Here is a 17,067-nt window from a genome sequence, read left to right on the forward strand (position 1 = left end):
ACCATTCCCTCCAAATGCCTGTCCAGTTCCTCCTTAAATTTATTTAACCTATCAACTTCCACAATGATAGATGGAAGTTTGTTCCAGAAATTAACCACCTGCTGGCTAAAGGCAAATTTCCACACATCTATTCTACATCTGTCTTTTCTTAATTTGAATTTATGCTCCCTTAGGTTCGTAATCTAAACAAGTGGAAGGATCCCATCAGAATTCAGCGTGCTCAACCCATTCAAGGCTTTATACACCTCAATCAGATCACCACACAGTTGCCTAGACTCTAGCCACTGCAATTTGCAGAACTTAAGCCTCTCTTCATTCCCTTCATTCCCCTCACCAATCTTGTTGCACACGCTCAAGCAAATCTACATCCTTCCTAAAATGAGGCCTCCAGACCTGTACACAATACTCGAGGCATGGCCTGACCATTGCTTTATACAGAGGGACAATCACCTCATTTTCCCTGCTAGCAAAATTCCTATATATCGTTTACAAACCCCGTGACATGGCCTGGCAGCCTGTCTGCATTGCTCAGAAAACTTCATATCTGACTGCACAATTACTCCCAGGTCTTTTTCATTTTCTACCACCTTAAGTGTAGTACCACACAGTTGGTATGTTTCTCTGGGATTACTTCTACCCATATGCAGTACTTTCCATTTGTCAAGATTAAACTTCAGTTGCCACTTCTTAGCCCATCTGCCCAAATTTTCTAGATCCTGTTGCAGTAGCACACTGCCATTACTGTCATTAACAACCCTGCCAACCTTTGTATCATCTGCAAACTTCGACATTAAGCCTGATATCCACTAATAACATTAGTCCACGAAGAGCAGCACCCATTGATTACCACCCTCTGTTTTCTCCCACACAACCATCCTTTTATCCATTGTAGCAACTTGCCCTTAATGCTATACCTCTCCAATTTGTACAGCTGTCTTTCATGCACAACAGTGTCAAAAGCTTTCCTGAAATCCAAATATATGATATCAAAATTACTTTTTGCATCCAGTTCCTTTGTAACCACATCATAATATCCTATCAAATTTGTCAGACAAGACTTTCCCTTAACAAACCCATGCTGTGTCTGAATTCACCAGTGACTCCATTATTTTACCCGGAACAGAAGTTAAATTAACTGGTCTGTAATTACTCGTGTCACCCTTCGATCCCTTTTTGTAAATTGGGGATACATTTGCACATCTCCAGTCAGTGGGGACCTCCCCTAAGTCCAAGGATGCTCTCATAATTATGGCTAAAGGTTTGCTTAGTTGTTTTTCCGCCTCCTTTAATATAATTGGATAGATCCCATCACCCAGGTGCCTTTCTTATGTTTAACTTCAACAATTTCTCCTCCACTTTGCACTCAGTTATTACAAAATCATTAAGCACCCTGCTACAATTTGATAACCTTCTGCCATTTTCAAACAATAACTCCTCATGTGTGAATGTAAATGCAAAATACCCATTGTTTGTTTGCTATCTGAGCAGGATCATCAACAGTCGAACCATCAATATCAAGCGGACCAATCAGATTCATCCCCTTCCTTTTAGAGTTTATAAGTAAAGAAATCCTTGCTGTTTTTCTTAGCATCCTTTGCCAAACATTTCTCGTAATCTGCCTTCACCTGCCTAACCTCCTTTGTGACCTGATTACAGACTAGCTTATATCTGCTATAGGCTAATTTTAAAAATTCTGTAAGAAATTATGGAGCTAAAATTGAGAGCATGTTGAAGTTGAAAGAATTTGAAGGAATGGAAAGTAAGAACACATTTAAAGAATTACCTCGTGACACCTTATTAAGGATAAGTTATTAATGCAACAGAGTAATTTTAAATTAAATAAAGAAAATAATGATACTATTGACGATGAGGAATTGAAAGAAATTCAAAACATGTGTTACTGGGAATCGTGGAATACTAAAGAACTTTCGTCTCCGTGGCAAGACGGTGAAAAACGAATAAGAAATTTAAGTTTTCTGATAAAATATGAAATAAAAATTAATGATTTTGAGATTTTGTTGAAGACAGTTTATCTTTAAAATCGAGTGAAATTCCCTCTTCAATTATAAAAGCCAGAAATATCTTTGAAACCACTGCGATTAGCAGTGCTTTCAGCATAATGAATAATAGTGTATAAATGAATGAATAATGTTGACAATTAAACACATTGAAAATTATGATGACCATACATCTAAATGGAAAACCATTGCTTCAATTTTATCCGGATCGTTATGTCAAATCATTCCTCTGTAATCTTCGTTCAGCTATTGAGCAAAGCAGAAGATCAACAACAAATATTAATAAAGAAGTAAATTGTATATGCCAATTTTTAGAATAAATTTTTCTTGAATATTTGTATAATAATTTTTTTTATGTAATCTGTGATTATTGTGTACCATTTCTAGAAGAGTTGGTTTTTTATGTAATATTTGTTTTTATATTGTGGAATGTTTTGTGATATGGGAAATATTTCTTGTTATTTTTTATTCGCAATATTAAAATTTTATCATGAAAAAAAAATGTATCCATTATATTTCCCTAGTTGGTAAAAAAAAAAAGAGACGAATAAAAAAGTGGCGTGTGTACCGGAGCATGCGCGTTAGATGGTTTTACGTGTATCCTTCATGTTTGTTTTAGGTATTTTGATTTGGATATTGATTACGAAATAACAGAGCTTTTGTATTGTAAATTTTTTATTGAACATTCGCAAATTTTTACAATTTCTGGAATACAAGATACAATGAATTTATGATAACTAAAGTAATTGATGTTTACCTGCGATTGCAATGTATCTAAATGTCTAGAAAATAGCGTCGATTCAAGTACTGACCTTGTAGTTGAAACGACATACACAGCTGTTCGGGGCACCTAACAATGGAACGTTACAAAAATGCGAGACGAAAAAATAAATTGTTGCAGTCATACTTCAGGAAGTATGATTGTGACGTTATACTATTAAAAAATTCTAAAAAGTTATAACTCGAGATGCTATCGTATGCAGGTATCGTAAAGAGGGGGGACATGATGACCAGGCTGACTCGAGATATCATACCAGTCACAAAAAATGCATCACGCATTCTAATCCCACTACTAGTGGAAGCCTGCCACGGATGACATCACAGAAGTGATATCAACCGCAGCAGGAATCCCCAAGGATGTTTCACATCAAAAAGTCGGCAAAACTGCGAGCCCATTTGTTAAAATATTCACAGTTCACCACTGGACCTATCCCTGCAAACATCTTTAGAGGCAATTGCAGTCAGCATCACCACTGGCATAACAATATAATTAGTTTCATTGTATGTCACCAAACCACACACACACATACACCCCTGCTGCTTTAGTTGAATTAGTAAGACAAATACCTGCTCCCTTGTGTATTCTGAGTAACTGAAATGGCCATCTCCCCTTATGGGTTTCCCAACATCTTGACTGCAGGGGACAGATAACTGAAAAATTTTTAGATAAACATAATCTAACTATGTTAAACAGTGGTGATCACATATACATGCCTTTACCATTTGTTCTCCCCAGAGTAACATTAGAACAAGCCAGAAATCAGATAAGGCTAACTGGACTAAATATCAAGAAATAGCTCAATTAGATACCACCATCATTGCAACCCATGATTGATCTTCAGCAAGCTACATTACACATCAAATAATGGTAGCAGCTGAATCTGCTGTCCCGAAATAATCATCATCATCCAAAATCTGGCTTTATCCAAAAATATGGTGGAATGAAGCACATAACAATGCTAAAAAAGAAAGGCATAAATACTGAAATCTGTTTCGTACACATCCAATCACAACCAACTTCCTACAGTTAAGAGAGCTAGAACTAAAGCTCATCATATAATACAAGTGAGAAAAAAAAAAACAAAGAAGAATGGGCACAATATGCTGCCACCATAAACAGACCCACAGATAATGCTATAATCTGGAAAAAATAAAACAAACAAATTAATGGTAAACACTTGCAGACAACTTTTCTGATTCTATTCATGACAGGTTCAGAAATTGCCAATGACTTAAGTACCTAATTTGAACTCTTTGAAGTTCAATGTTGTGCCAAATGCAACATTATAAAATTCCAGTTACAGTCCAATGTTGCGCGTAGCTCACCCATTAGCATTTCTGATTACGGAATTTGTTTTTCAGCTGTAGTGGTGCAATTATTGTACTACCATACATATATTTGCATTTCATATAAACAATCTGAAAATCCAAATTCATGTTTATTAATGTGTAAATTCAATTTAAGTGTATGCGACATTGCTTTTTTTAGTCCTCTTTCAGTCAGATGTTGTTGGTGCTAGAACACCACCATTTCTGATTATGAAATTTGTTTTTCCACTGTACTGACTCAATTTTATTGACTCAATACTACAATCTATTTATACTTCGTATAAAAAATCTGAAAAACTAAATTATCTTCATATTTGATTGTTAACAACAGGTATTCTCAGTTTTTTTTTTTTTTTTTTTTTTGGTCTTGAAGTGCAATCTCAGCTACAACCATCAGCATTTCCGATTATGAAATTTGTTTTCCTGGTGTACTGCCATTTATATGTACATAATACAAACAATCTAAAAAACTAAATCAATGTGTTTATATTCAATAGTTAATGGCAGGCATTTTTTTTTTCCCTGTCCTCCTCAAGTCCAGTGTGGGAACCGGTGCAACTCTCGGCATTTCCAATTATAAAATCTGTTTTCCCATTGTACTACCATCCATTTATACTTCGTATAAAATGATCTGAAAAACTAAGTGAATATTTACTAATGTTTCTATTCAATTGTTAATGGCAGGTGGCATTGTTTTTTTTTTTTTTTTTCAGTGCAGAAGTCAAAGTAACTTATATTCTGTGTTACAGTGAAGTATTTCAACATGCCATCAAAATCTAGTAAAGGGTCTTTCTGATGGAGAAATTGCAATTGTTAGACTGTTCTAAGAAATTGAGGGGGTAAAAAGGAAACTTAAAATAAGATAGTTAAGAAACTTAAAAATAAGATAGATTTCACTAAATGAACTAAAGGAGATTTTTGGAGTTATTGAAGATATACATGGGACTAAGTGAAAAAAACTGACATAAAGAACATTGTTCTGAAGAATAAACAGACAATTATTTTTTTCAAGAATGTGTTTTGCAGGAAAGGATTTCTGCACACCCACAAAAGGACAAAAAGGGAATTAAAAGTAGGGCTCTAAAATGAAAAACATTGTAAATTATCCAGATGGAAGGTTAGGTGAATATTTTCTTCCAGGAAGAAATACTGCATTAGGGCTTTAAAACTGTTTTGTCATGCTGTTTTATAGATTAGCTCATGTAAACCCAAAAATAGATTTTTGAATATCAACATTTCAACTATTCATTTGATTGATAGAGCATGATCACATGGAGAAGACAGTGAAAACAGTGCTGGACAACAAAGGGTTAAATCTTTGTGTTTTTTTTGTTTTTTTTACTTTTAGCACTTCTCTCTAAACAGTAGTAAATGCCTACCAAGTATTCATCTGCTTTCACAGGAAGTATGCAGCTCACTTTTCAGGACACATAATTAATAAGATGACAAGAATAGCCTATTATCATCATGTGATCAATCTCCTCTTTTAATGACATTGCTACTCCAGTTTTTAGCATACCATAACAGGTGCATTATAAACACTAAGTGCCAGACAGTTTTTTAAGAGTCCCACATGTTTTCAGTGTTAAGTCTTAACATTTACCAACCTATGTTCTACAACATTTTTGAATATACTTGACGTTTTAAAAAATTTTGAAATACTTCTAACACAGGAAATGCCATAAAAAAAGTGTTCATTATGCTTTTGAAAATTATGTAGGTCAAACAACAATAATAAATAACAAGTAATGGCTGAGTATAACATATGTTAAACAGCATACTTATGAAGGAAAACACTTCTCTGAAGCATATACTCTGAAGCATACACTCCTCTGAAGCATCTTCCTTCATGATTATTATAGCCTACACTATCTTGACTAAAACCAAAGTACACAAAAATTACTTCTGCTTGATATTAACATTCTTTATAGGATGATAATGCAAAAGTATGGTATTTTTTCTAAGGATATTGAAGCCTATTCAAAAAAACCTTCCAGAAAGGATGAAGACAAAAGGAGATAATACAACTAAATCAATTAATATAAAGTGCAGTGCTACACACCAAAAACTGTCCAATGTTAATTTTTTTTTAATAATGGGAAAAAGCTCAAGTAATTATATAAACCTGATCTTGAAGATGGCGATCCACACAGCCTCCACTCTTCACATCTTGAATTAAATCTTGTGCTGCTATTTCACCTACTTGCTCAGCGGGTAACCCTGAACAGCAAAGAGTGCATCTTCATTAAGAAGTACCATGATTAAGGGAAACATACATTTGTTTTCAAAACTGATAAACTAAATAAGTAAGAAGACCAAGGTGATATATTTGTGATTTTAGTATTAATAAAATGATGTGGGGATGCCAGGCTTATCCATCATAAAAAAAAAGTCACCTTAAAAAAAGCCTTAAAAAAAGTCACCTGGTTTCATCCAGCTACCTAGATGAAATCAGGTGACCAACCCTTCTTTAAATTTACATAAGCTCTAGTTCTACAAGATTAGGGGTGACAAGTTGAGTTGTTCCAGTAGTTTATGACCCATTGGCTAAAAGAGAATTTTCTTATATCATATCCAGAGTACAACTATCCTCCCTTAATTTAAGAAATCCTCTAGTTGGTGAAATTTATAAAAGAAAAGAAATATCCCTATTTCATTTCTCAAACACCTCAATGAAGTCCACATACAGATATCTATGCTCAAGGCTGTGCAACCCAAAAAAACTAGTCTCCTTCAGTAGGAATACTTCTCCTGATGACTGGAACTGACTGCATGAGTGAATGAATAAGAATGTCCAAATTAACTGTTGATTTGTGTGTACTCTAATAAATGTCTCAAAAAAAAAAAGTAAAAAATATGTCATTGTAGTATAAATGAATTGGTTACATGTGTAAACTGACCAGTGATCAAATGTGTGCTATGCATTCTATTTTTTTAAAAAACAAAGAAAAATATCCACTGTCCACTTTCAGGGTGCTTTGATCCCATCCGTGTGTAAACTTGAGTGAAACTGGGCCAATGGGGGAGTCAATATCATAACCTGTCCCTTCCTTCTTTGCATTCTGCATGTGTGTGTGTAAGTTTGTTTTATATACAGGGGATCCCCGGTATCAGAGTATTCATTATCCGAGTCCCTGCGGTTACAAGGATTTGAAAATTAAAGAATTAAAGCTTTCCTTCCCTTGAGAAAATTGACCAAGCATTTGAATATTTTTTTGTGAGAACTATGTAAAAGTACATAATAAACATATCGGTGTAGATACACCATATCTACTCATCCTTCAGAATGAGTTGCCAATGTATTGCACTAACTCGAATAAGTAACTCTTTACTTGCAATACCAGGGTACCTGCCCACCGAGAATAAGTAACAATCGTCTTCTCTATTAGTGAAACATTACTTATTCAAGGTAGTGCAATACGTGGGCAACTCGTGAAGGATGAGCACAATATGAGATACAGATGAAATGATGCTTTTCACACTACTATCATAATTTTTCTTTAGGAGTTGTCCATGGTGTATCTACACCGATATTATATAGATATATAGAATCTTAAACTCTTAAAATATTATGCCTAGTTGCATTTAGTTTTATTTAAATAATAAACATTACGATAAATTTTCTCCGTTTTAAGTGGAATTTTCTGGAATTAATTATCCTCGAATAACGAGGATCCCCTGTATATTAAAAAAAAGCATCTTGTGTACTTGTAAATATGATAATGTTTATGATTGGTGTGTGTACCCTATTTTGTTGATAGGCACTTCTCCAAACATGACTGTTGTTGGTGGTGCAACCTACCTAGGCATGTTCCCACTGCCGGTGCTGATGCTATGCTGATTCCTCCTTTGACAGCATGCATGGGATCCTAACATTGGTTGCAGCCAGTCTGACCTGTGTCAGAATGTCAGATCCTTCTTATTTCAGAAGCCTGATGGTGACCCCAACATAAGGCACCCTTGCCCTATGACTTAAATCCTCCCTAACACCCCAGGGTACTGCCCATTCCCCTCCCTACAAAGCCTAACATCTAGTGGGCTCTACCATCCTAAACACTTAAAGCTGTTCTTATCAGTCTCCCCCTTGTGGTTTCCTCTGCATGGTTGCCCCTTTGTCCCCCACCCTTCAAATTCCTGGTAGAGAAGTCTTCTTATCATCCACCACCCTAGACCCAAAAAACTTTTTTTTTTTACCTGACCCACCTCCTCATGGTCTGTACAGTAACTAGTAGTTGGTTGGTATTCCATGGGCTCCTAGCCTAAGTGGTTGGATGAACAAAAGACCAACGCAACATGATCATTCATTAACCCACACCATCTGGCCTTTAGAGAGTTTGTATTAGCATTAGCATTAGTAGAGGCATTTGATGCAAGAAAGCAAGCTTATGCAGCATCAGCCAAAAAAAATAAATAAATAAAAAATAACCACTTCCACTTCACCCCTCTGTTCATTCGAAATACCTGTCCAGCTGAGCCTTAAACTTATTTAGGCTATCAACTTCCACGACAAGGGATGGAAGTCTGTTCCACCAACCAACCACCCGCTGGCTAAAGGCAAATTTCCTCACGTCTATCCTACATCTGTCTTTCCTCAATTTGAATTTATGCCCTCTCAGGTGATTATTCTGAGCAAAAGGAAGAATCCCATCAGCATTGAGCATGCTCAAACCATTCAAGGCTTTATACACCTCTATCAGATCACATCGCTGGTGCCTAGTCCACAGACACTGTAATTTGCAAAACTTTAGCCTTTCTTCGTAAGAGCACCCCTCTGTTCCATTCACTAATCTTGTTGCCCTTCTCTGTACTTGTTCCAGCATCTCTACATCCTTGAAATGAGGCCTCCAGACCCGTATACAGTACTCTAGGTGTGGCTTGACCATTGCCTTATACAAGGGAATAATCACCTCCTTATCCCTGCTAGAAAAATTCCTATATATCATCGACAATACACCATGAGCTACGCTTGCAGCCCATCTGCACTGCTCAGAAAACTTCATATCTGCCTGCACAACCACCCCCAGGTCCCTTTCATTCTCTACCACTGTCAGTGTAGTACCACAGAGTTGATACGTTGCTCTGGGGGTTGCTGTTTCCCATATGTAGTACTTTACATTTGTCAATGTTAAACTTCATTTGCCACCTCTCAGCCCATCTGCTCAACCTTTCCAGATCCTGTTGCAGTAGCATAGTGTCAGTAGTGTCCTTGACAACCCTGCCAACCTTCGTATCGTCTGCAAACTTGGACATTAAGCTTGATATACCATCATCAATATCATTTATAAATACAGAAAACAATAATGGACCAATACTGAACCCTGAGGGACTCCACTAATAACATGAGTCCACGATGAGCAGTGTCCATTGATTACCACTCTCTGTCTTCTCCCCCTCAACCACCCCTTTATCCGTAGCAGCAATTTGCCTCCAATGCCACACTGCTCCAATTTGTGCAGCAGTCTTCCATGTGCAACAGTATCAAAAGCCTTTCTAAGATCCAAGTATATAATATCATATTGTGATATACTGCTATGATGCAGAGTTGGGGGAGACCTCAGTGCTGCTTGAAAAGCAACACTATGTATAAAGCAACAGTTAGGCCACAACTTCAGTACCTCATACGGGTCTGGAAGACTTGTTTTAAGAAGGATGTGAATCTGTTGGAATAGGTGCAGAGAAGAGCAACAAGATTAGTGAGAGAAACAAGTATTACCATAAAAGGCAGAGACTAGACACATGTGAGGAGATCTGCTCAGATGTTTAAGGCTGAATAAGCCTAATACTGATACCACATATGAAGATTGTTCAGACATGTTCAAAAGTTTGCTGTCAGTCAGTGGGTAGTTAATTGTTGGAATGAACCTCCATCTGGAATTGCAAGGATGAACTAAATAAACTTTAGAAGGGATATGGTAAGTGTTTTTTTTTTTTTTTTTGGCTGATGCTGTACAAGCTATCTTGCATCATTTGCCACTACTAATAGTAATATGTGAAGGTTTTCAGTGTATACTATGCATTTTAAGTAGTCTGAAATGATAAAAATGTGGATGTTCAATTATGAACATGTGCTGTGCTTAGCCAAATTGTGCTGCTGCCACCTTTGTTGTAAACAAAACATTACTGATTAGTGAATGAAAACTAACATATAAACAACTGTTGATCAGTTGGGATATGAATAGTGCTACTACTCTAGTAACCCAGAAACAAATTCTACTATTGTCAACGATAAATTAACACTTATGATATGGGGTGCGTTAATTCTGAATCACCATATATTCATTATTTATTAACTGGTTGCTTTGTTACTATTTACAAAGAGGGTGCTGACTCTTTTACAAATTCCAGCTGTGAATTAGACTCCAAAAAAGCAATAAGTGTTTGCCGTCTTATTTACTTAATTGTTATATTACATTGTACTTTATAAGTAGCCTTATAGTTCTAGTTATGCTAGTTATTTTTATTTTAGATAGGGTTTTTGTAGGTTACTACTTCATATATGTAAAACCATTGTTTCGTTCAAATCCTGCAGCCATTGTTTCTTATGAGAGTGGTAGAGAATTCAAATTTTTAATTGTCGTAAATAGGTGGCTCTAATGTAAAACTAGATAGCGCAATACTTATCACTGCATTTAGGATTCTATTAGATAGTGTAGTATCGATAATTAATTAATTAAATTTATCGATCTTATTAATTTTCAATATCATGCACTAGACTAGAACAGCAAAGCAACAGGCACAAAGTGGCAGGAGTGCTGTGACTTGGGGGAGAACTGAGGGGGGCAGTTCTCCAACGCATCACAGCCTAAAAAAAATGTGCAACTTGTGAAAGGTTTGCCGAATTCTCTGGAACAGAACATGATCTAGCCCAGAAGGATGTCTTTGTATGTGCTAGGTGCAGAGAGTGTCTAAAAATTAGGCATCAAATCAGCATTCTGATGGACATCTATGAGGCGTATGGTAGATGCCTCGAAGAAATTAACATGAGGGACCCATCAAGCTCTCAGCTGCCCAACTCAATGCCACAGCTCAATCTTGTGCATTAGGCAACACAGTGGCAATCTCCAAGGCAGAATGCGCTGGTCCCATAGAAGTTAGCTATTGTCAGTGACTCTACTGCCAGAGAGGCAGGTAATATACAGTTCAAAAAGGATGGATGGAACAGGACCAGAGTATGTCTGCCAGGGGCAAAAGTTGATGATGCTGTAGATTTTTGATTGATTGATTTGGTAGTTGTTGGCGCATCGGCTTCTGTGGCCATATTGCACCTCCCAAGGATTTTGCAGTACTTTGATCCAAGCCCGAGGCGGGAATCGAACCCGCGACCTTTGGGTTGCCGGGCAGGTACTTTACCCACTCGGCTAGCCCGGTCGGCTGATGATGATGCTGTAGAGCAGATATCATCTTTTAAGAGCACAAAGGGTGATACTGTTGTACACATTGGCACTAATGACATTAAGAGTAGAAGATCTGCAGATTTACTTAACAAGTACAGGCCAAAGTTGAAAAAAAGTTGTGTTAGGGTTAAATTTGAAAGTGTCTGCAATTCTGCCCAGACACGATAGGAGAGAGTATATGATGAGAGCCTTGTCAATCAATTCGGCCCTGGAGCGACTGTGCAAGGCTAGGGCTTACAATACTGAGATTCCGGGATCCCAGTAATTTTTTTCCAGTATTCAAATCCTGGTATTGATACAAAAATACCGGTTTTTTGGTACTAATTTAAAAAATAATTATCCATGATTTATTAACATAAAAGTTATAAAATCGACAACAATAAATCATTAATACTGCTGAATTTGCAAATGAAGGATTGTTACACACAGTACAAATGCAATGGAAACCTGAAAATGTCATGACACTGTAAGACATAAAATCTTATTTCTCTTAGTAAGTATAGTGTGTGTGTGTGTGTGTGTGTGTGGGGAAGTAAAGCATTTAAGGAATAACAAAAACATCATTATGGAAATATTTCCATTAGTGGCAGTAGGCCTGGTAGTGCAATTAAGGAATGTGGTGAACAATAGTATGGCAGGTGCGGAAGGGTTAAAATTAAAAGCTTCTGAACAATAGTTGAATCCCTCTATTACACCGCTACTTGAGGATGCGATGCTTAGTGCATTTTGAGAAAGGGTATGGAGCAGTTCAAAGGTATTGCGAACAGGTGATCTTGAGGTAAAAGATGAAAGTGTTTTGTTGTGTGGGAAAAATATTCTGTTTTCCCACCAAAGGAAGAAGAGTGAGTTTAAAGAATAACACGTGATTGCGTCAGGTTTAAATTAGGTAGGGGAAGATACGTAAATGCGTGCAAACTCCTCTGGGATTGGTTTGCACATAAGCTTGCATATAAAAAAGTAGTACAAGGGTAAATAAGGTGCTCGCACAAAAAGAGGAGTTTGTGGTTGTTATTCGGAGGGGTTGCAGACTTCCAGTGGTAGTTCTGGGTTTGGTTCAGGTCCAGTTCTGGGAGTGTCCAGCTATGTAGTGTAGGGTTCTGCCGGGCATGTTCCTGTGCTAGAAGTTAATCCAGAAGTTGAATAACAAGCCAGTCAGATAGTGTCCTGCCTTCTACTACTGCTGTGGTAATTTCCTTCAGTATTAACAGAGAACTGTTCTTGAAATCCCAAAATAAGACAGTACTGGAAGAGCTATACAGCAGCATAAATGCAGTTCAACTAAAAAGAAAGAGAGAGAGAGACATCACCACACTCCTTGGAAGGAACCCGCACAAAGGAATCCCACCATGAAAGAGAGGGAAAGTAAGTCCTCTGAACTGTGTTGTTTTGGAAATGGTACTTAAAAGTGGGAGATTATTTTAGAGTAAGGTTGAAGTTAAAGAAACGAGAAATAAGGAAATATTTAGTACTGAGTTGGTTTATTGGTTGAAGTTGTAAAGAAAATTGATATTGCTAAATTAAGAGAGATTACATGGAATTGTTAGCATTAAGTTAGCGACTTACGGATTGCTGTTGTGAAGAGAATTGATACTGCTGATTAAGAGAAATATGAGGAAGTGATTAAGATTGAATTAGTTTAGTGTTTGAAGCTGTAAAGAGAGTTGAGATTGTTAATTGAGAGAAATTTTAAGGAAATGATAGCATGTATTAACAGATTAAATGAGAAAAATGAATACTTAATTAATGTAAATGAACACGAGTTATGTATTGTAAGTGTTGGATTGTATGATAAATGACTTTTGTTTTATATTTGTGTCATTGCTCTTGAGAAACTGACAGCTCACATATAATATATATGTGCATGATATATAATATATATACTCGTGTGTGGGGGGAGGGGGATGAATATCCCTCAGCTCCTGTAAATCTCATTTTTTAATGCAGTCAGGTAGCTTGTGGGGCTCGGTGCTTGAGGGGAGCAGCTGTACAAAAATCATAACAATGGCCACTAACAGTGATACTAAGGTACAGGGGAAATAAAAATTAATAAATAAATACCCCCCCCAACTTAGATTTGGTTTCCTCACCAAGCTTAACCATCAGATCCTTCCTTTCATTAATACGGATATAGTGCCATAAAAAGCCAAAAAGGAAATAAGATTTTTTGAAGATGAGGGAATAAAGGTGGGGGGGGTTAAACTGCAACTTGTCTACGACTATCTCAGTACAAAGCACCAACCAGCAAACCAACCAAAAGGATGTTTTCTGCTGCTAATTAAATATGTACCAAAATTAGATCCAGTTTAAACGCTATTGATTGCTTATGTTTCTTAAGAGCTCACTTTATTCGGACAGGTAGTGGGGATGCTTATTTTTTTGTTTTTAAAATAACTGGATGTTTAATAATTTTTGCTAGAATATTTATTATTGTAATAAAGGTTTGATTTAAAATGTGAATTCAAGTAATTACTTGTTTTTTCCTTACTTTATTGCACCTAATTGTCATCAAAATTTATTGTGAAAAATGTTTTTTTTGGAATACTGGTATCCCAGTTTCATAAATTGAAAATAACGAAATACCAGTATTAAGATTTTGACCTGTATTGTGAGCCCGATGCAAGGCTAAATGGGAGCCATATGCAAGGCTTATATAAACTCTAAAAGGAAGGGAATGAATCAGATTGGTCCACTTTATATTGATGGTTCAACTGTTGATGATCCTGCTCAGATAGCTGATAATTTGAATGGGTATTTTGCATCTATATTCACACGTGAGGAGTTAAGTGAGGAAAATGCCAGAAGTTTGTCAAACTGTAACAGGGTGTTTATAATTTTGTAATAACTGAGAGCAAAGTGGAGGAGAAATTGCTGAAGTTAAACAAAAGAAAGGTACCTGGGGTGGATTGGATCCATCCAGTTGTATTAAAGGAGGCAACAAAGGAGCTAAGATTACTGTACCTTTAGCCATAATTATGAGAGCATCCTTGGACTCAGGGGAAGTCCCCACAGACTAGAGATGTGCAAATGTAAACCTCAATTCACAAAGGGGGATCTAAGGGTGACACGAGTAATTACAGACCAGTTAGTTTAACTTCTGTTCTGGGTAAAATAATGGAGTCACTGGTTAAAGATGCATTGCAAGATCATCTAGACAAGACCGCAGCAATAATTCAGACACGGCATGGGTTTGTTAAGGGAAAGTCTTGTCTGACAAATGTGATTGAATACTATGATGTGATTACAAAAGAACTCAATGCAAAAAATAATTTTGATATTATATACTTGGATTTCAGGAGAGCTTTTGACACTGTTGCACATGGAAGATTACTGTACAAATTGAAGCAGTATGGTATTAAAAGCAAGTTGCTAGGATAAAATGGTGGTTGACTGGGAGAAGACAGAGAATGGTAATCAGTGGACACTGCTCTTCGTGGACTAATGTTATTAGTGGAGTCACACAGGGTTCAGTGTTGGGCCCACCGTTGTTTTGTATATTTATCAATGATATTGATGAAGGTATATCAGGCTTAGTGTTGAAGTTTGCAGATGATACAAAGGTTGGCAGGGTTGTTAATGACAGTAATGGCAGTGTGCTACTGCAACAGGATCTAGAAAATTTGGGCAGATGGGCGAGAAGTGGCAACTGAAGTTTAACGTTGACAAATGCAAAGTACTGCATATGGGTAGAAGTAACCCCAGAGGAACGTACCAATTGTGTGGTATTACACTTAGGGTGGTAGAAAATGAAAAAGACCTGGGAGTGATTGTGTTGTCAGATATGAAGTTTTCTGATTAATGCAGACGGGCTGCCAGAGCAGGTCATGGGGTATTGTCAATGATATACAGGAATTTAATTTTGTTAGCAGGGAAAAGGGGGCGATTATCCCTTTGTATAAGGCAATAGTCAGGCCACTCCTCAATTACTGCGTACAGGTCTGGAGGCCTCATTTTAGGAAGGATGTAGAGTTGCTTGAATGTGTACAGAGAAAGGTAACAAGATTGGTGAAGGGAACAAAGAGGTCCTCTTACCAAGAAAAGCTTAAGTTCTGCAAATTTCAGCAGCTGGAGACTACGCATCTGCGAGGTGATCTAATTGAGGTGTATAAGGCCTAGATTGGGTTGAGCAAGCTGAATTCAGATGGGATTCTTCCGCTTGCTCAGATTATGAACCTGAGGGAGCATAAATTCAAATTGAGTAAAGACAGTTGTAGAATAGATGTGTGGAAATTTGGCTTTAACCAGAGGGTGGTTAATTGCTGGAACAAACTTCCATTTGTCGTTGTGGAAATTGATAGCCTAAATAAATTCAAGGAGGAATTGGACAAAATTTTAAAGGGAATGGTTGTGTGAAATTTTTTTTTTTTTTTTTGGCTGATGCTACATAAGCTCATATGCTTGCTTTCTAGCATCACATGCCTCTATTAGTACTACTACTACTGCTATAATCATTGCAATTATAGAATAATCCTAAAGTGTATATACACTCTGGTACATACACTCTGTTTCATAATTGAAAATCGATGGCAGGCTCTCATGGACTACTTGATCATACTGTCACACTTTACAATTAAATCAGACAACCTGAAATACAAAAAATGCACAAACAAGTTGATTATATTCAAATTTTACTAGATTATAGTCACCTCTTTTTCCAAGGGCAGATCCTCCTAAACAGCAGCCGGTTGATGTTTCTGCCTTTATTCTATAAAAATGCAAAAGTTCTTTAAACCTATTTAATAACAAAATGCAATAAACTGCAATTAAATTTGATATTTTTCTATAAGTTCACTAGTCAGCAGATATATTCTTATAATATCTAAGAATCTGTCAGAAGATAGATTCTTAGATATTATAATATGTCAGCTTTTGGGGTAGCAGGTTAACTCATGTAATGTTTATGCTGTATTGTTTGTTCTTGGCATCCTAAGTATTTCTATTTCTGCAGTGTCTAGTGTTGTTATCCCTCAAAATTGTAAACTATTTTAATTGTAACCTAGGTTACAATTAAAATTGCTGAGGTGAGATGGCACAATTCTGTGCCACAGAAGAATTTTTAAGGGCACTATTTTCTATTGTTTTAGATTCTCCACGATTATGGCAACTGTTGGTTTAATAAATTTATACATCGTAATCTTCAATGAATAAAGAATGTGATGCATAAACTCACATTCCTTTAAAGAATGTTATTTGTATAACATCTGAAAGAAATAACAATTATTTAGAAATTAATTTTAAAAAAAATAAAATATAGAAAAAAAAAATTAAAACTATGTGCAAATAAAACTGATATTACAAATATAATAAAAACAAACGCACACTAGAAGCTTTCAGCAGATTAAGCTATATTCCTCAGCCAAAAACTCAATCACTACTGCAGACACATAACTACATGTGTAGGAAAGGATAATAGGAATCCCAAAAACACAGCACCAATGGTAAACATATAGACATATCCTCCTCCCCCACACGATCACTCAATCAAAAGCCAAGATGAAATGAGTAAAATGAGGTACCATTATTAATGGTTGAAGCTCCTCCTCTTCCAC

General features: G+C 36.5%; 1 protein-coding gene across 3 annotated transcripts in view; it reads right to left on the reverse strand.

Moving 5' to 3' along the window:
• LOC150087110 (RNA 3'-terminal phosphate cyclase-like) overlaps positions 1-17,067 on the reverse strand; it is a 184,844-nt gene that overhangs the window by 11,651 nt on the left and 156,126 nt on the right. For all 3 annotated transcript variants that reach the window (XM_090372968.1, XM_090372967.1, XM_090372966.1), the window contains exons 8-9: positions 16,165-16,223; positions 6,253-6,347 (exon numbers count right to left, since the gene is read on the reverse strand). In XM_090372968.1, the coding sequence (XP_090229094.1) occupies positions 6,253-6,347; positions 16,165-16,223 (154 nt within the window). The remainder of the gene's footprint in view (positions 1-6,252; positions 6,348-16,164; positions 16,224-17,067) is intronic.

Source organism: Mastigoproctus giganteus, chromosome 4 (genome assembly GCF_048544385.1).
Source record: "Mastigoproctus giganteus isolate SK-2022 chromosome 4, ASM4854438v1, whole genome shotgun sequence".
In the NCBI taxonomy this organism is placed as follows: domain Eukaryota; kingdom Metazoa; phylum Arthropoda; class Arachnida; order Uropygi; family Thelyphonidae; genus Mastigoproctus; species Mastigoproctus giganteus.